The sequence below is a fragment of the Rhinolophus sinicus genome, chromosome 16, assembly GCF_057876585.1.
Source record: "Rhinolophus sinicus isolate RSI-liver-muscle chromosome 16, RSI-T2T, whole genome shotgun sequence".
NCBI lineage: Eukaryota > Metazoa > Chordata > Mammalia > Chiroptera > Rhinolophidae > Rhinolophus > Rhinolophus sinicus.
The window spans coordinates 9,706,139-9,722,716 of record NC_142516.1 but is presented as its reverse complement, the minus strand read 5'-3'; the positions used below and the strand labels follow the sequence as shown (position 1 = coordinate 9,722,716).

The window sequence follows — 16,578 nt, the reverse complement described above, 5'->3', positions numbered from 1 at the left end:
CCCCCAGCCCTGCCCTCAAGAGCTGGCTGCCGGGTGAGGGTGGACAGAGGACCATGGAGGGAGACCTGGGCTGAAGCAGAGATATGAACCCAGCCCCCTTCGTTCCACGTTTATCATTTGTTCAGCAGCCTGACTGCCCACGCTGGGCCAGGCTCTAGCTGCCCGCTGGGGACAGGGCGGCACAGAGCCCTGCAGCTGCCCTCTCTGTCAGCCCACCACCTACGCATGTCCATCTGTCTGTCTGTCTCCCCCACCGCAGTACTTCAAGAAGCAGAAGCGGCTCATTCCCGAGAGGACGGTGTGGAAGTACTTCGTGCAGCTGTGCAGCGCCGTGGAGCACATGCACTCCCGCCGGGTGATGCACCGAGGTGTGTGTGCCGCCCCTCCCAGGGCCCAAGGATGCCGCTGTCCCTCGGCTCCTCCTGGGGAAGGTGGACCATCTCGCATTCCCCAGACAAGTGGGTGTCCAGCATCATGCCTGTCCTTAGCGGGGTCAGAGAACGGGCGTGTGCAAGGCGCTGGGCTTGATGCACACACACGCCTCGTGCCCGGTGCCTCCCCATGGTGGCAGCACCAATGCCACATACGTAGTTACAGGGACCCTAGGGAACACAGGCCTCGCTCAGTACATCATCTCCAGTCCCCAGTACCACCCTGGGGCCCATGTAGAGAGGACTGCAGCAAGGATGGGTGGTGGGGTTAACCAGGTTTGGTACTGCTGCCAGCTCTGCCGGGAATGGCAGGCGAAACATACTAGAAAAGGGAACTTTTAATATGGGCTTCGAAGTCTTCGTAGGAGTTGGCTGGGCAAAGGAAATGAGACACCTACAAAGGAATATTTCTGAAAGTTGACGTCATCCTGAGTTGTGAGGAAGAAGGAAGGGTGTTGGGTGCTTTACATAGGTTACTTTACTGATTCCTTCATTCATTCCACCTTTATTTACCTGTATCTGCTGTGTGGGCGGCACTGCTCTAGTCACTGGGGAACAGTGCAGGTTACCACACTGAGTGCTTTCTTCTCTTGTTAACACGAATTCTCAGAGTGAGTGAGCATGAGGCGGAGCAGGACAGGCCCCCTCCCTATCACCTGAAGGGCCCACCCCTCTGCCCAGCCCGACTTCCTTCTCCTTTCTGTTCCACACCAAGCCCTTTCTTCTTCCCCTGCAGACATCAAGCCTGCCAATGTGTTCATCACGGCCACGGGTGTCGTCAAGCTCGGTGACCTTGGCCTGGGCCGCTTCTTCAGCTCTGAGACCACTGCAGCCCACTCTCTAGGTAAGAGGGCCTGTCTGTACCCCAACAGCCCCCAGTTCTTAGTGACCCTGGGGGAGATGTGGACATTGTCCCCACAGTGCCTTTGGTTAGCTAGTGCAGGAAAACGCCTTTCTGAACCCCAAGGCTTCACTTGCCTCTGTAGAACCCCTTCCAGGAAAGGATGACTGAGCCCAGTCTGTGGAGTCGGGACGTGGCTCTGTCGTTGCATGCCGGAGTCATTCCATCGTTCTCATTGCTGCGCGGTGTTCCATCACGTGGGTGCACCACACTTGGTCCGTTCTTCCTGCTGGGGAACCTTTGAGCTGTTTCCAGTTTTGGGCTTTTAAACAGCCATTTTTAAAGCTGTGGGAGCCAAGGTCTCAGCCAGGAGGAGGTGACATGATAGGTGGACTGTGAGGAGTATATAGGAGTTGGAGGGGCAGTGAGGGGGGAACACAGTGAGCTGGAAAGCAGGGTCCCCAGGACCTCAGGTGACAAAGGAGACAGTGGGCCCTTGAATGCTGGGCTCAGTGGGTGGGCACCATCCCAGCAGTGTTAAGAACTGAGCGTGAGGGGGACATGGGTCGGATGTGTGTTTTGGGTCACGTGAAGCAGTGGCAAGCTTCAGATACTATATGCTGGCTAGGTAACTGAATGCAAAACTTGGAATGATGGACCATGGAGAATTTTACATTTAGCTGGAATAGAGAAGCCAGCAAAGCCCCCACCCCACCCCCACCCCAGTTGGACACGGACATAGGTTCCCACGTGCATTATAACAGTGCGTACTAGCATTTAACCAGGGCCGTGTGGGAACATTTCAGAGATAGGCAGGGCCATCTCTTTCCAGAAGCCAGTTTCCTGCTCTTCAGGGTGGCATTTGCAGACGAAGGTGCTCCCAGGCTCCCCTCCCTGTGCACCTGTGAACACCTCCCTTGAAAACCACTCTGTTCTCCACTCGTCTCCGGCCAATCCCCCGCCCCAGCCCATGTCTCCCATCCTCTGACCCTGAGTGCCTACGGCATGCTGTGAGTACACCAGCTGATGGTGGAGGTACTTTCTGGAAGAAACACTTTCCTGGTGGAAACTGTCACTCCTCATACAGGTCCCAACGGTTTAGAGGCTCTCAGGGTTTATACAGCACATGATCAGGAGAAATGTGCTAACTCTCAAGGTCAGGTACTCCCAGCTGCGTATAGGAGTGTGTGCACGTGTGTCTGTGTGAATGTGCACGTGTGTGCATGCATGCATGAGTGTGCGTGGGTGGGATGTGAGCATGTGTGCATTTACGTGTGAGTGTGTGCATTGTCATGCATGTGTGGAGTGTGAGTGTGCATGTGTGAGTATGCAGGTGTGCGTGTGTGTGTAGAGGGGGTTACTTTGAAATTCTCGGCTCCGTCTGACCTTGGAGGACACTGGGCATGTTGTTGGCCGTCCGTTAGCTCAAAAGGAAAGGATGTGTAAGGACCTGCCATCCCATGAGTTTATGACACTTTATTCACACCTCAGAGCCGTGCGGGTCTATAGGATCCTCCTTTGTGCAAAGGAGAAATCTGAAATCCAGGGAGTTTGAGTGACATTTCTGAGTCTTGTAGCAGCAGGGCCAGGACTTGAGTGCAGGCTTCACACTGCACAGCCCACGTTTCCTCTCGAAGATCAGAGTCGGGGCCCTTGGAAGATAATGCTGGACTTCCTCCCGGAGCCCAGCCACCAGCTCCTTCCCTTGGAAGGACGCCTGGCCTTTCCCAGTCCCTTCAAACCCTTTTCTTTGTGAAAATCAGTGTCAGTTTGGGACTATTTACCTCTGTGGTTTAAGAGCTTCAAAAAGGCCAAAAACTCAAGGGAAACCGTCAAAGGGAAGAGTTAACGCCACTGCCTCCTGTCCCCTGTCAGTCAGGTCCCAGCCCTTCTCGGTCTCGCTGGGGAGAAGACTGCTGCACTCGTCAGAGCCGGTTAAGATCACATCATTACGAACGGGCAGAAATACGGGCTCATCCGACAGCGTCAGTTTATCGACTTGGACTGCTGCACTTATTATATTAATGAGAAGGAACTGGAACTTGGGAAAGGCTGCCTGCGGAAGCCGGGCTCTTCCCGACGCCTCTGAGCAGCTGACCCGGCCTCCTGGGGCCGTGTGCCCGTGTCTAGGACACGCTCCCGGAACTGAGGACCAGGCTCCATGACGGTGACAGCCCAGGGCCTGAAGTCTCCAAGAGGCAAGAGAAAGACCCTCTGTCCACAGTGAGGCTCTGCAAACAGCTGACCAAGTCTTACACACACGTTTGGTGGGGCAAGAGACTGAAGTAATTGCTATTGCATCGTGACTCAGGAAGGGTGCAGGGGCTGGAGGCTCCCTCACACCCATGCATGGGGATGAATTATGCATCCGCTCCATCTGTGTGCACCTACTATGCGGGGATGCTGTGGTGGCAGCCACGTTGCCCCAGCAACCACTTCCTGTCCTGGGCTGCTGACCCATGGCTGGACTTATGCAAATCCCATCTCCCCCTGCCTCACCCTGCCTCCGTATTTGCTAACACGAGGCTGGCATGAAAGGGCATTAGTCATGCCATGGCCGGGCTGACAGGTGCAGTACCCAGCAGTGGCAGAGCGGCTGCCTCGGTGTCAGGAATCGGAGCTGTAATTAGAGCGAGGAACAGAATGAGCGTCAGACGAATTACTAGGCAGCAGATCATATTTGTCAGGAAGGATTGCATACATAAAAATTAAGTGACAGTACACGCCGGCGTAATGAAAGAAAAATGAAAGATTTGCCTACACACAGCTCACAAGCTACAAGCAAGTGTCTCACTCCAAGCAGCGGCAGCAGCTGCAGACAAATTGTGGGACTGGGAGAGCAGGCCCTGCTCTCAGCAGTGGTGACAGGGCCGCCTCGGGCTGGGATCGGGGTGGTAGGGGAGGCCAGCGCACACCCAGGACGCTGCAGGACCACCTCTTGGGGCTGCACAGACGGTCTGGCTGGGGGTGACCTCCGTCAGGTACAGTGGTCAGGGCATGCTGGCTTTCCCAGGCCGCCAACCACTGGCGTGGCCACAGGGCATAAATTCCTTCCTTCTCCCTTCCTGGCCTGGGTGTAGGGGACCCTGGCAGCCTTCCCTGACTTCTGGGTGCTCCCAGATTGGTGAGGGGACAGACACAGTCAGTCCAGGGTGGCATGGTATGGGACTGGTAGACCCTTTCCTGAGGGCCCACTGTGTGCAGCCATAGTGCTGGGCTCTGTGACGAAACTGCACTGAGGAGCCCAGTGTCCCTGGGGGCCGAGGGCCACCTCAGCCCCTCCCAGGGCTGCTCTTTACTTCAGTTTTCGGTAGTCACTGAACTCACCAGAGAGGTGAGCTAACAACGAACACAAGGCTTAAAAGATGTTTGAAAAACATTTTGCTTTTAAAGAACTTATCCCACCAAGCCTTACTATCTCCATTTCTCAGATGAGGAAACTGAGGCTCAGAGAAGGGAGACCACATTCCGGTAGTCGCCTGGCGAGTGGGAACTGGAACCCTCGGGGTGTCGGCTCCTTTTCAGGCACAAGCCCGCAGCGTGCAGGAACACCCAGGGCACCCAGTGCCTGGACACTCAGGCACGGGTGGGGTAAGCCCATCCAACCTCATGGCGTGGGCTTGTCCTGGGCCACAGAGGAGGGGATGGAGCTTCCTCTTCTTGTCCAGTGCCAGCGTGAGCATGCCCGTGCCTGGCACCAGGTGGGCCCCGTGGAACCTTTGCCAGGTGCATAGGCGGTGCTCACAGCCAAGCATCCCTGGGGACCCTGTCAGTGTGGTCACAGCTGCATCCCTGGGCCTTGTCCCATCCATCCCAGCAGCCCAGGACACCTGGGAACAACTGGCCCAGAAAACCTGCTTCAGCAGGTAGATTGAGGTTCTGAGTGTTGACATCTGAGAAGGAGGTCCTGGGAGGTCACACCTGGCTGGCGGGTGGCTCCTGTCTTGTCTGCTACATTTCTGGCATTTCCAGGGGCACAAACTGTTAGAATAAGACAAGCTGACACCAGAGAGGGAAGGGGAGGGTCTCCAGGGAACAGCAAATGAGGAATCGATCGGGTCTGGGATGCAAACTACAGCTTGTCCATTTGTTCATTCATTCACTCCAGAAGGGTCTGTGTCAGGCTCCGGGACTGCTCACCGGGAAAGGCCCCTGGCCGCTGGAACTTACGGCCTGGAGGGGAAAACCACTTAGAGTCTTCGCCGGGAACCACGCACTGTTCCAATAACCACCTCCTCGGTATTACCTGGGTTAGTGCTCTAGCCACCTCCGGGTGGCAGTCATCACAGAGCAGGTTGTCAGAGGAGGAAGCCCAAAGGCAGTGAGCTGAGCACCTGTGTGCTGCCCGCGGGGTGATGGGTGAGAGTCAGGGTGAGAGTGAGGCTGAGGTGTGGCCATAGACCAGTTTTCCATCCGAGACTCCCTGCACCATCTTGGATGAGACACCTACACCTGGAAACCGGGTGCTGTGTGGAGCTGAAAAATTGAGCCACCTATTGTCACATTTGTTAGAGACACTCAGTGTGGGAACTAGAAATAGGCAGATATTTGTAGGGATGTAAACAATCTGAAATGAAGTGAATGCTGATAAAAGTACAGTGTTTTTCCAACCTCACTGCCTCTCCTGGGGACTGTGTGTAGTTCAGCATGGAGTCAGCTGCTTATTAATTCAGGTGGTGGGCATGGGTGGGAATGAGCAGGACAGGGGAGGCTAGATGGGGCTGCTAGGGCAGTGGACGGGGGCAGAGGAGAGGGGACATCCTCAGAATGTGGGGCCTGGTGCGATGTTGGGGGTGGGGAGGGCGTTTCCCAGCACTGCGTTATGTAGAGAGGAAAATGCAGGTACCCCTGCCCCACACCAAGGGAGCTGCTCTGTGGGTTCCAGAACCTGCTCTTCCCCTGCTCTCTGTCACCCTCCTTAGTTCACCCTCTCCCTCCCAGGGTCTCTGGACAGCGTGGCCTTGCCAGAGCCCTTCAACCTGCACATCAGGGCTCCAAAGTGCAGGGGGGTGGGGTGGGGTGGACCACAGGGACCATTGAGTTCAACCCCTCCATTACACCCATGGGGAAACCAAAGCTAAGAGGGAGAAGTTCAGTTGTCTGCCGGTGAGTGGCTGAAGCACGGTCAGACCGGCTGGGTGCAGCTCCCAGTCCGTCCACACCCCAGCCTGTGCCGTCCAGGAGCCACCCCAAGTTCCCCATGGATGTCGACGACGACACCATGTTTCTCCAGACATTTTCAACACCACCATTTTCAACACCACCATTTTCAACACCACAGATGCCAGCCTCGCCTTCATGTGAAATCTTTGCCTTTTTCACAGCTAATGAACATGTTTCAAACACTACGAGCATTTCAAACCCCAGCAAAGTTTGTTTTGACAGGAGTGGCGCATCTCCAGGAAGCAGGGGCCCCTTTAATCAGCCTCCGCTTTGAGGTCCCGCATTCTCCTCTGATATCTGCCCGGTTTGAAATCTGGGCGTTCTAGGTAAAGACATGGGAAGGTCAGGCTTTCTTGGGCTCCTCTTTCATATGCAGAGCTTGGTCCCCCACTGCGAGGAGAGGAAGTGGAGGGGGTGGGGGGGAAGGGGAGCCTCAAGCTAGCAGGGCTGATGGGGAGATTGCTGGAAGGGGATTTGAGACCCAGGCTGTGTTGTCTCTGCATCTGAGCATCCCCTTCACACTGTGCTGTTGCTTTGCCAGCGGGAAGTGCCCACAGAAGACCCCCTGGGGCAGGACAAGGGACTGGGGGCGTGGCCTTCCAGGCAGCTCCTCTTGCCAGCTTCTCCCACTCTCCCCCAGAACTGCTGCTCCCCTGAGGCTTGGGGACACATCCTCCAGGGCCTGCTGCAAGCTTGGAACTTCTTTGAAGTCTCTCATCTTATCTTTAAAACTCATGCAAGTTGTGCATTATGCTTCATAGTGTTAGAGTATCGGTTGTCAGTATAAAAATCGGGTTTTACAGACTTATTCCCAGGGGATGCTGGCAAAACAGGAGGTGCTGTGTTCACCCCCTGAAGCTTTGTACATCCCTGAAACAAGATGAGGACCCCTCTAATGAGGCAGAGCACCCAACTTTAAGACTTACAGACCAAAGTGGAGCAGCCCCTCCCTTGGTTCAGGGAACTGGAAAATCTGGCTGAGGCCAGGATGGAAGGACCTCCTGCCGGGCAGTGATGGCCCAAACCTCCTTCAGTTAATGTGTCATAAATTCATTTGTCCGACTGATGTGTCTGAGCATCTGAAAGACTGATGGGTGGGTGAGGCTCTGCGCAGCTCCTGTCAGACTGTAACAGGCACCAGGATCCTGAGAGACACAGGCGTCCGAGTGCCGGCCCTGGGGGTTCTGGTCCCATAGGTCTGGGTGGGGCAGGCAGCAAGGTTCTTAATGAGCTTCTCCATCACATTCCGCTGCAGCCACTGATCCGTCCAGCCTTTCCTTGATCAACTGGCTCCTTCTAGACACTTCCTTGAACAGACAACTCACTGCCTCCTGATGTCCCCTCCTAGGAGGGCCCAGTACAATGTCAGGGCTCAGCTAACATTGGATACAGATGGATGGATGGATGGATGGATGGATGGATGGATGGATGGATGGATGGATGGACGGGTGGATGGATGGATGGATGGGTGGATGGATGGATGGATGGGTGGATGGATGGATGGACGGGTGGATGGATGGATGGATGGATGGATGGATGGGTGGATGGATGGACAGATAGGCTGCTGAATGGATGGATAGAGAGCAGACAATAGATGGATGATTACAGACGGATGGAAGAGGGATGGCTGGCTGGCTGGCTGGATGATGAATGGACAGACTGATGTATGTCTGGCTCGATGACACGGCAGCACTGGCATCTTAGAAGAAAGTCCAGATTATATTTGGCTGTTTGTCTTTTCTCCCTCACATCAAGGGAAACGGGTAAAAGCTAGAAGACGGGAGACGCAGGAAACAAAGGGAACGCATGTGCAAAAGCGCAGAGGCTGTAATTGGGGCTGAGGGGGGGCGACATGGGGGACTCAAAGAGGGGCCAGGCATGCAAAGCCTTCACCTTCAGTTGGGCTTGGCCAAGGCAGCCCCAGGCCAAAGCCTGGCCACTCTGCAGGTCGTCTCTCCCCTGAGTCCCTCCTATAGAGGCCCAGGCCGAGGGCAAAACTGAGGGTGGCAAGAGGTGTCAGGGCCGACGCACACTCCCAGTCAGGAGGGGGCTTGACAGGGGATGTCAGGGGTGCCATGCAGCCAGACAGTGGACACTGCTGTCCCTCACTGAGGACAGGGCCTCTGATCTCCTTCCCCCACGGCTCCCACTGTCTCTTCCTGTATCCCGTCAGCCCCATGTAGCTGTTCCGTGTGGGGGACGGTTGTCGCCTTGTAGGCACGTCCATCCGCAACACCCTGGGCGCCAGAATCACTTACAGTTTGGGCTGAGGTTCCTGCTGTTAACTGAGAACTGTTTGGATGTCACCCTGTGGTTTGGATATGACAAGTCATCCATTTCACACTTGCCCGTTCATTGTCATTTTGCTCCCTCGTGACCAAAATATACAAGGGGCTGCTACAGGAAGTCACAATTTGCTTAGGGAATCCCCCATGGATTCATCTGTTGGCTGACAGCTCTTTCTGCTGAATAAGCAAGTAGCCCCTGATTTCAGCCATAAAGTATGCATGTAAGATGACACAGTTCTCAAACCATGTATTTAAGTGATGGCTGCTGTCCTTGTTCGGGGATTATTGCCATCAAAAGGTGCTTGGTGTCCTGATAAAGCAATAATCAGGCAGTCTCTCTTGGGCAGCCATCAGTTAAGTAAACAGTGTATTAAGGCTGCAAGAAAAGTGTGAACACTGATGTTTGCTATCTGGTAACTTGTGGATGGATTCATTGACTCAGTGAGTAGATGCTTATTAGGCACCCACTGTGACCTGTCCTGGCACTCTGGTAAACAAGGTCCTGTCCCCTGGGAGCCCAGAGCAGGAACTCCCCACACTTCATGGTGTGACAGGATTTCGTATAGCTCTCCAATGCCGTGAGAAAAACAAGAAGATCTAGTTTTCAAACAGCTTTAGTAAATGTTTTTGCTGTAAAGGATTGTCCTTGATGTTGAGGTTGAGTTTTCTCTTATTCCAGGGTCAAACTGTCTTTTCTTTTTTAAATAATAGTGACACTAAATGGTAGTTGGGGTTTTGTGTTTGTTAAACACCCTTACTTGGCAAAATTTAGTTGCCCCCAAACATCTTTGGCCCGTGAAATGCTGAAGCTTTCCAAGTCCAGCTCACTGAAAGGCCTGTCCTCCCAGGGTCCCGTGTGTTTCTGTGGTGCTGGATAGCCCTCATTCTAGGGGCATAAGCCACATCTCAGGCTCGGCCTCGGCCATGCTGGACTCCAGCTCCCCACACAGACTCTGGCCAGGACAGCAGCAGTCACCGTCACCTTCATATGGTATCTCCAGGCCACTGAAAATGTCTTTTGTAGAGCAACCTTTAAAATCTGGTCCCAAAGCCTCCAGAACAATCATCCTCCAAATGGACTGAGAACAGAATCTCAGGTTAAAAATCTCTAGTCACAAATCCAGATTTCGGGGCCCTTCCTCAGCCCTTCCAAATCAGCCCTGCTGCAGCTTGCATGCCTCTGATGATGGGGAGCTCACCTCCTCTGAGGAAATCTTCCCATCTTTGCACAGCTCCAGGTCTTGAAAAGTGTGTCCCCTCTGCTTTTTAACTGAGAAGTGACATATGAACAGTAAAGCTCCTTGAGTCCTTCCCTGATCACTGCCCCCCGCCCATAGAGCAGTTTTCCTGATCTTGATAAAAATGGAATCATAGTGTGTGCTCTTTTGTGCCTGGCTGCTTTCACTCACCATCACGTCTGGGAGATTGATCCATTTTGTGGCATGCACCTGAGGTTTGTTTGCTCTTGTTCATGGCTGTTTAATATTCCATTGTGTAAAGAGACCACATTATTAGTCTCTCCATTCTGTTGTTGATTGACATTTGTTTGCAGTTTCTCGCTATTCCACATAAAGCCACTTTGTACGTTGTGGATCAGGTCTCTGGATGGGCATGTGCCCAGGAGTGGAATTGTAAGGGTCCCAGCGCTCCACACATCACCCGCTTTGGTTCATCTCAATCTTTTTAACTTGGACCATTCAGGGGGTGGATGGCAGTATCTCACTGTGTCTTTAATTTCCGTGGCTCTGATGAGTAATGAAAAACATAAGTTTCCTGCGCTTACCGGCCTTTTGGAGAGCCTCTTTGTGAAGCCCCCCCCTTCAAGTTGTTTGCCAATTTGAGGGAGAGCGTGGTCTTTTACTTATTGATTTATAGAAGTTTTCAAATGTATTCTGTCTATGAGGCCGTCGTTCGGTATATGTGTGGCTGTGCCTTTTAACTCTCTAACTGGTTTTTTGGTTAAACTGAAGTTCCTAATTTTAATTAAGTCCAGTTTATCAATCTTTTACAGTTAGTGTCTTTTCGTCCTGTTTAAAAAATCTCTGCCAACCCCAAATCTGGATGTGCCAGATGGTGCCAGCTAAAGGGGGTGGCTAAGTGCTCCATTTCTGGAGCCTGAAGATCTAGGTTTGAGCCCAGTCCTGCTGCTTTTCTGAGCCTCAGTTTCCCCGTCTGTAAAATGGGGTGCCTCCTCACGGGACTGTAGGAACACGAATGACCTAGCACATGTGACATGCTTACTCAACCTTCACAGGTTTTCTTTTCACTGTTGAGAGCCTTATCTGGGCTCTTCTGGGATTCAAGCAACCACGTTAAAGGACATTTGGCCAGTTGCTGCCCAGAGCCTGGCTGCTGCGTTGCACTCCCCTTTTGACAGAAACACCAATCCCCAGATGCCCAGCCCTGAGACTGATTCTCAGGTCTGTGTGGGTCCCTGTCCCCAGCGCCTGTTAGGGCCATACCAGCATGGGACGTCCAATCTGGCCCAGCCCTCTCATTTGAAAGAGGAGGGGACAGGAGGACAGGGAGAGGGGCTTCCCAAGGTCCCAATGACGCTGAGGTGGGATGTGTCTCCAGCCCCCATACCCACGTGTCCTGCCGGCACAGAGCGTAAGCACTCACCCCTTGCTGTGTTTCAGTGGGGACGCCGTACTACATGTCACCGGAGAGGATCCACGAGAATGGCTACAACTTCAAGTCTGACATCTGGTCCCTGGGATGCTTGCTGTACGAGGTAAGCTCGCAGGGCATGTGTGGCAGGAGCCCAGCGGGACAGTGTTCACCCCACCAGCTCAGGGTGGGAACCAGGGATGCATGACGTCCGCTTGTGGCATTGGTGCCATCCAGGCCCTGTCCTTCACCCCACTCGGCCCAATGTCTGCCTGAATAGCAACGTTGGGCTAGAGGAGGTTGTTGGAGGGGTGGCCATGGCAGGCTGGGTGCTGTCTCACCCGTGGGCTGCTCAGATCTGGGAAGGGAGACAGACTGGAAGCAGACAGGGAGTCCAGTGTCTGCTTGTGTGATGGAGGGAGCGGGTGGTCTGTTTGCCCCACATTTGCAGCTTCCCCTGCCTGGGTTTCCCTGCTAACTAGGCTGATTTTGTTCAGCTGTGTGTGTGTGTGTGTGTGTGTGTGTGTCCGTGGTATTTGGGTGCGAGACATGCAGGGTCCTGGTGTGGGCCGACTTTGGTCAGAAGAACATGAGTTCAACGCTCAGCTCCCAATTCACCTGCTCATGGCCCCAGGGCAAGTCAGCACCCCCACTGGGAGCTCCAGTTGCCCCAAGTATAAAATGGCATCACACTTGTGAATGGTGCCTGGCTCAGGCTCAGGGAAGGCCCTGGGGCAGTGGAGGGCAGATCTCAGAAGCATTATTTGTCACTCCTCGCTGTCCATGAGCCCACTGACCCAGTGCAGGCCCAGCGGTGGGCGTCTGCTGCCACCTCTGGCAGTGAGGCTCTGCAGCCGGCCACCCTTCCCTTTATGCTTTGGCCAGAGGGAAGGCCAAAGTGTGGCTCGGCGTCTGTCCCCAATGGAGGTCTCAGCTTTGTCCTCCTGCCCTCGTGGATATTGTCCCTAGGTCCTTATTTTTCCCTTCTGTGCTTGAGATTTCCATAAGCTGTGTCCTGCACTATGAACAATGAGGGTCACCAAACATAAACTAACGGACATGCAGGGCAAGTGGGGTGGGACAGGTACCCATGTCCCCAGGGCTGGTGGGAGGATAGCAGCTGGCTCCCTGTGCTCATGCCAACCCTCCAGCAGGAGAGCCAGCCCAGCTCCCTGCCCCAGCCTTCGTCTCAGTTCCTGGAGACGGAGGCAGAGGCAGCCTGCCCGGGCTGCAGCGCCTTCCTGGGTGGGTTCTGGGCCAGGATGCCTTCCGAGTCCTCATCTTGGGCACTTTCACACGTGTCTAACAAGGCAGCATCCATGTTAGTGGCTCCCCAGCATGCGGCTCTGGTTCGCTGGGTTGATTTATTTGTTGGCAGTGTGTGGGGCCATGCGGCTTGCAGCCTGGGACGGACATACCGTGGAAAGTCAATGAAATCAATCAGCCAAGTCCTGTCGGCATTGACATCCTAGGGGACAGTGGGCGCTGATCTCAACCTAATGGCCCTGGCCTCCCACAGAATGGGGCTTGCGTGGCTGACGTGGCCAGCCCTGGCCAGTCCCTCTGAAGGTGACAGGCGGCAGGGGCTCTGCCCAGGGCTGCCACCCCTCTCGCTACTCCCCCAGCCCTGCAGGGAAGTGAAAGCAGATGTTTTCCCAGCAGACAGGAAGGGAGACGCATCTGAGCCCAGGGCTTGGTAATTGGAAGGAAGCATCCCGCAGACACGACTGGAGCTCGCGCTGCACGCCCGTGGTGTGTTCCAGGGCACCAGCCTGAAGAGCTGTGACAGAGGCTCCCCCACCCACTCAGACCTCGTCTGAGGACTCAGCGCAGCCCCAGTAGAGCACACCTGGGCCAGGGTGGCCTGGGGCCTGAGGTGACAACACAGAGCCAGAGAAAAGCTGCCCCTGATGGGGACCTGTGGGGACAGAGCCAGGAGTGCAGTTTCCAGGCTCTCGGCCTCACGTGGAAAGGTGCTGGCTCAGGTAGTAAATGGCCATCAACTGTGATTGGATGGCCATCAGCTGTGGCTAGTTGGCCGTCAGCTGTAACCAGTGAGCCATTCGCCACTAATATAACTGCTGTGGCTACGCTAGCAGAAAAATGGGGACTAGCAAGAAGATGGTGGCTGAGCTAACAAGTGGAGCAGTGAGGGTTGCGAACAGTGTGGCTCTTGCTTCCTGTGTCTCCAACCCAGCCGCCAGCGAGAATATAATGGTGTGACTCCCCTACCTATGGCTCTGTGGGTGTTCCTTTTCGGCCTCACCATGTCCTGCGTTCTTATGTGGGGAGCGGGAGCTGACAGCCCGCGTGACAGGAACTTCAGTGGGAGCTGGAAGAATCAAAGCCGCGTGCTGATTTCCTGGGCTACTGGAACAGGTCACCACGAAGTTGATGGCTTCACACAACATAACATTATTCCCTTAGCATTCTGGAAGCCAGAAGTCCAAGATCAGTGTCACTGGACTAAAGGCAAGGTAACGTCAGGGCTGGTGCCTTCTGCCACCTCCATTCCTGGGCTTGTGACTCCGTCTTTGAATCACTCCGTCGACATAACTCCTCCTCTGTAGTCAGAGGCCCCCTGCTTCCCTCTTACAAGGACACTAGTGGTTACACTTAGGGCCCACCTGGGTTACCAGGGATAACCTCCCACCTGGGGATCCCTAATTGAATCACACCCACCAAATCCCTTTTGTTATATAAGGGCCCACATTCCCTGGCTCCAGAGATGAGGACGTGGACCTCTTTAGGGGCCACCATTCAGCCCACGACACCCCCTTTCACCTGGGCGTCCCCATGTCCCCCGAGGACCTCCTGAGGTCCCCTTAAGATAATGCTGTGGACCCACAGCTAGTGAGGAGGCACCACAAAGCACCACATCTGGCCTGTGCCCTCAAGGGTGGGTGCCCAGTGGGTTCTGTGTTGAAGAGGTCGGCATAGGAGAAACATGCCACACGACTCAGTAGCTGGGGCAGCACCTGCTGCAGTGAAGCACAAGAATCACGTCAGGTGGGTCCCAGCTGCTGTAAGGGAGGAAACTGAGGCTTGGCGAGGTGGACAGACCTCCCAGGGCCACAGGGCAAGGCCAGGCCCTGATCCCCAGGCCGTCTGTCAAAGCCTGGCCTCTCCCTTCTTAGCCACCGGGGACCTGGTGGAGAGAGACATGGGGTCTCCGCCCGGAGCCCCTGTGAGGGGACGGAAGCGACCTCACAGCCCCTCCTCTGCTCCAGGGAGCTCCCAGAAGAGATGCCTGGCCACGTTGGAAGGCCGTGCTTTATTTTCATTACCCAGCACGCCCCGTGGAGGCGCCCAGCAGGCTGCCTGGCTCTGCAGAATTTATTTATCTACACGGGAGCTAAAGGAATTGGCTCATTCAGGGCCAGCTCCAGGATCCTAAGCCGGGGGGGCCTCTCACAGCTGCCTCCGGGGGCCCATGTCAGACTGAGACCCAGCAAGAAAGGCTGGGGGACAGACAAGGGGTCAGCTGCGCCTTGTTTGGAATCCTGCTGTGGAATTCTGGCTTGAGCCGGAGAATGGTCTGGAAGCCCCCTACCTCATGGGGAAGCAGGGCTGCAGAATGCTTGGCAGTGGGCTTCTGGGCTCAGCCTTTACTCCAGGACGTGATGGGGAGATAGATACTGGTGATGAGAGGGGTGTCGGAGGCCCTCAGGGTGGGAGTCAAAGGCAGTCACTGTCGTCTCTGCAGTGAGTCCCCTTCTCCATGGGACATCTCAGACCACACACCAGTTTCTCGGAGCTGCCCCAGTGGGGCAAGTGCCCACACTGTCCCATTTCCCTGGCTATGTGTCATCCTGATGAAGCCAGACAGAAAAAGTTCTGCATTTGAGGGGCAGCGCTGAGAGCCATGGCTTTGGCAGTTCCAACGAGGCGAGTATCAGCCCCAAAGAGCAATTTCTCTTCTCTTCAACCAGTCAGAGGTGGGCGGTCGTCGGTACGGGGAGATCTCGCCATCCGGGGTCATCGTTTAATCCATTTCTCGAGCGGTCTGAGGTGCCTTCACAGCCCACGGCTCTGATCTGGGTGGAAGGCCCGTGGCCGGCAGCTGCAGGGGGAGCAGGCGGGACACCACTGCCACTAGAATCTGCATTCCTGGGTGAAGTCCCTGTTAGCAGGGAGCTTTCTTGGCCTCCTCTGGCACAGCCCACTGCTGATCCTGTTCAAGAAGCTTTTCCGAAACAGTGTGGGGAGGATGCCGGAAAGGAGGGAGACGTGATGTGAAGGGGGTGGTGGATATGGGGCTCGCCCCTCGCCAATTTCTAGGGCCCTTTTGGAATCCCAAACATCAAGGTTTGTGCAAATCAGCAAAGACCGGCCCAGATGGGATACATGAGAAACTGGGGCCGCGTTAGTGGAGAAGCTTTGGAGCATCCTTTTCTACTCTGAACAGAAACACTTTGCAGGAAAATCTATCTCAATCACCCCAGCCCCCGGCGATGACTTCGGGGAGCACCCAGAGCACCCCAGGTGACTGTCTTGGAGCCTCAGCTGCTCTCTGCTGAGGAAACAGGTGTCCTTCGGAAACCGCCCAATTAACCCTTTGCACCCAAGGTTCTCATTTTAATTACTGGAAATGCATCCCCCAAGCGATGCCATTTTGCACTCAGTGGTAAAGCCAGCTTCCAGTGGGGCTGGCGGTGCCTGCAGTGGGCAGGGCCACCGCACAGTCATCCTTTCCTCCACCTGCCAAGGCCACTCACTGCATGCAGCCTCCTCCTGAAAGGGGTCCAGACGGATTCTGGGCCCTGTCAGAGGGGCCCAAGCCCCTGGTCACAGAAGGAGAGAGGTGAGGCTAGCCCTGAATCCCCACCTGGAAGCACTCAGCCTGGCCCGGACACCTGGGCCCACAGGTGTTGCCCGGACAGACTCCTAGACTTGGGTCAGAGGGAACCCCCAAATCTCCAGGCCACACTGATGCCTCCCCAAAGGCCATTCATTTGTAAATCCAAGGACACTGCCTGGGCTCTGAAGCCCTTCTGAAGGAGGCAGGCCCTGCTTTTGGGGTCACCAGACCTGTTCACAGGGGTGAACAGAGGATGGGGCAGACCAGGAAACTAAAGCCGATGGGCACCCCCAAACCCAGCTACCATGGGCTTCTCCTACCCCAAGATAGGGCTTGCTGGGCCCCCCTCCACGGCCCGAGGACAGAGAGGATTCCTCAGCTGTCCCAACGCCCCATCACAGCCAGAGCCCAGGAGCCCTCCGCCGGAGATCTGCGCAGTGACCT

General features: G+C 55.2%; 1 protein-coding gene across 3 annotated transcripts in view; it reads left to right on the top strand.

Moving 5' to 3' along the window:
• Window positions 1–16,578, top strand: part of NEK6 (NIMA related kinase 6) — a 79,377-nt gene that overhangs the window by 56,571 nt on the left and 6,228 nt on the right. For all 3 annotated transcript variants that reach the window (XM_019728529.3, XM_019728532.3, XM_074330993.2), the window contains exons 6-8: window positions 260–368; window positions 1,168–1,275; window positions 11,363–11,457. In XM_019728529.3, the coding sequence (XP_019584088.1) occupies window positions 260–368; window positions 1,168–1,275; window positions 11,363–11,457 (312 nt within the window). The remainder of the gene's footprint in view (window positions 1–259; window positions 369–1,167; window positions 1,276–11,362; window positions 11,458–16,578) is intronic.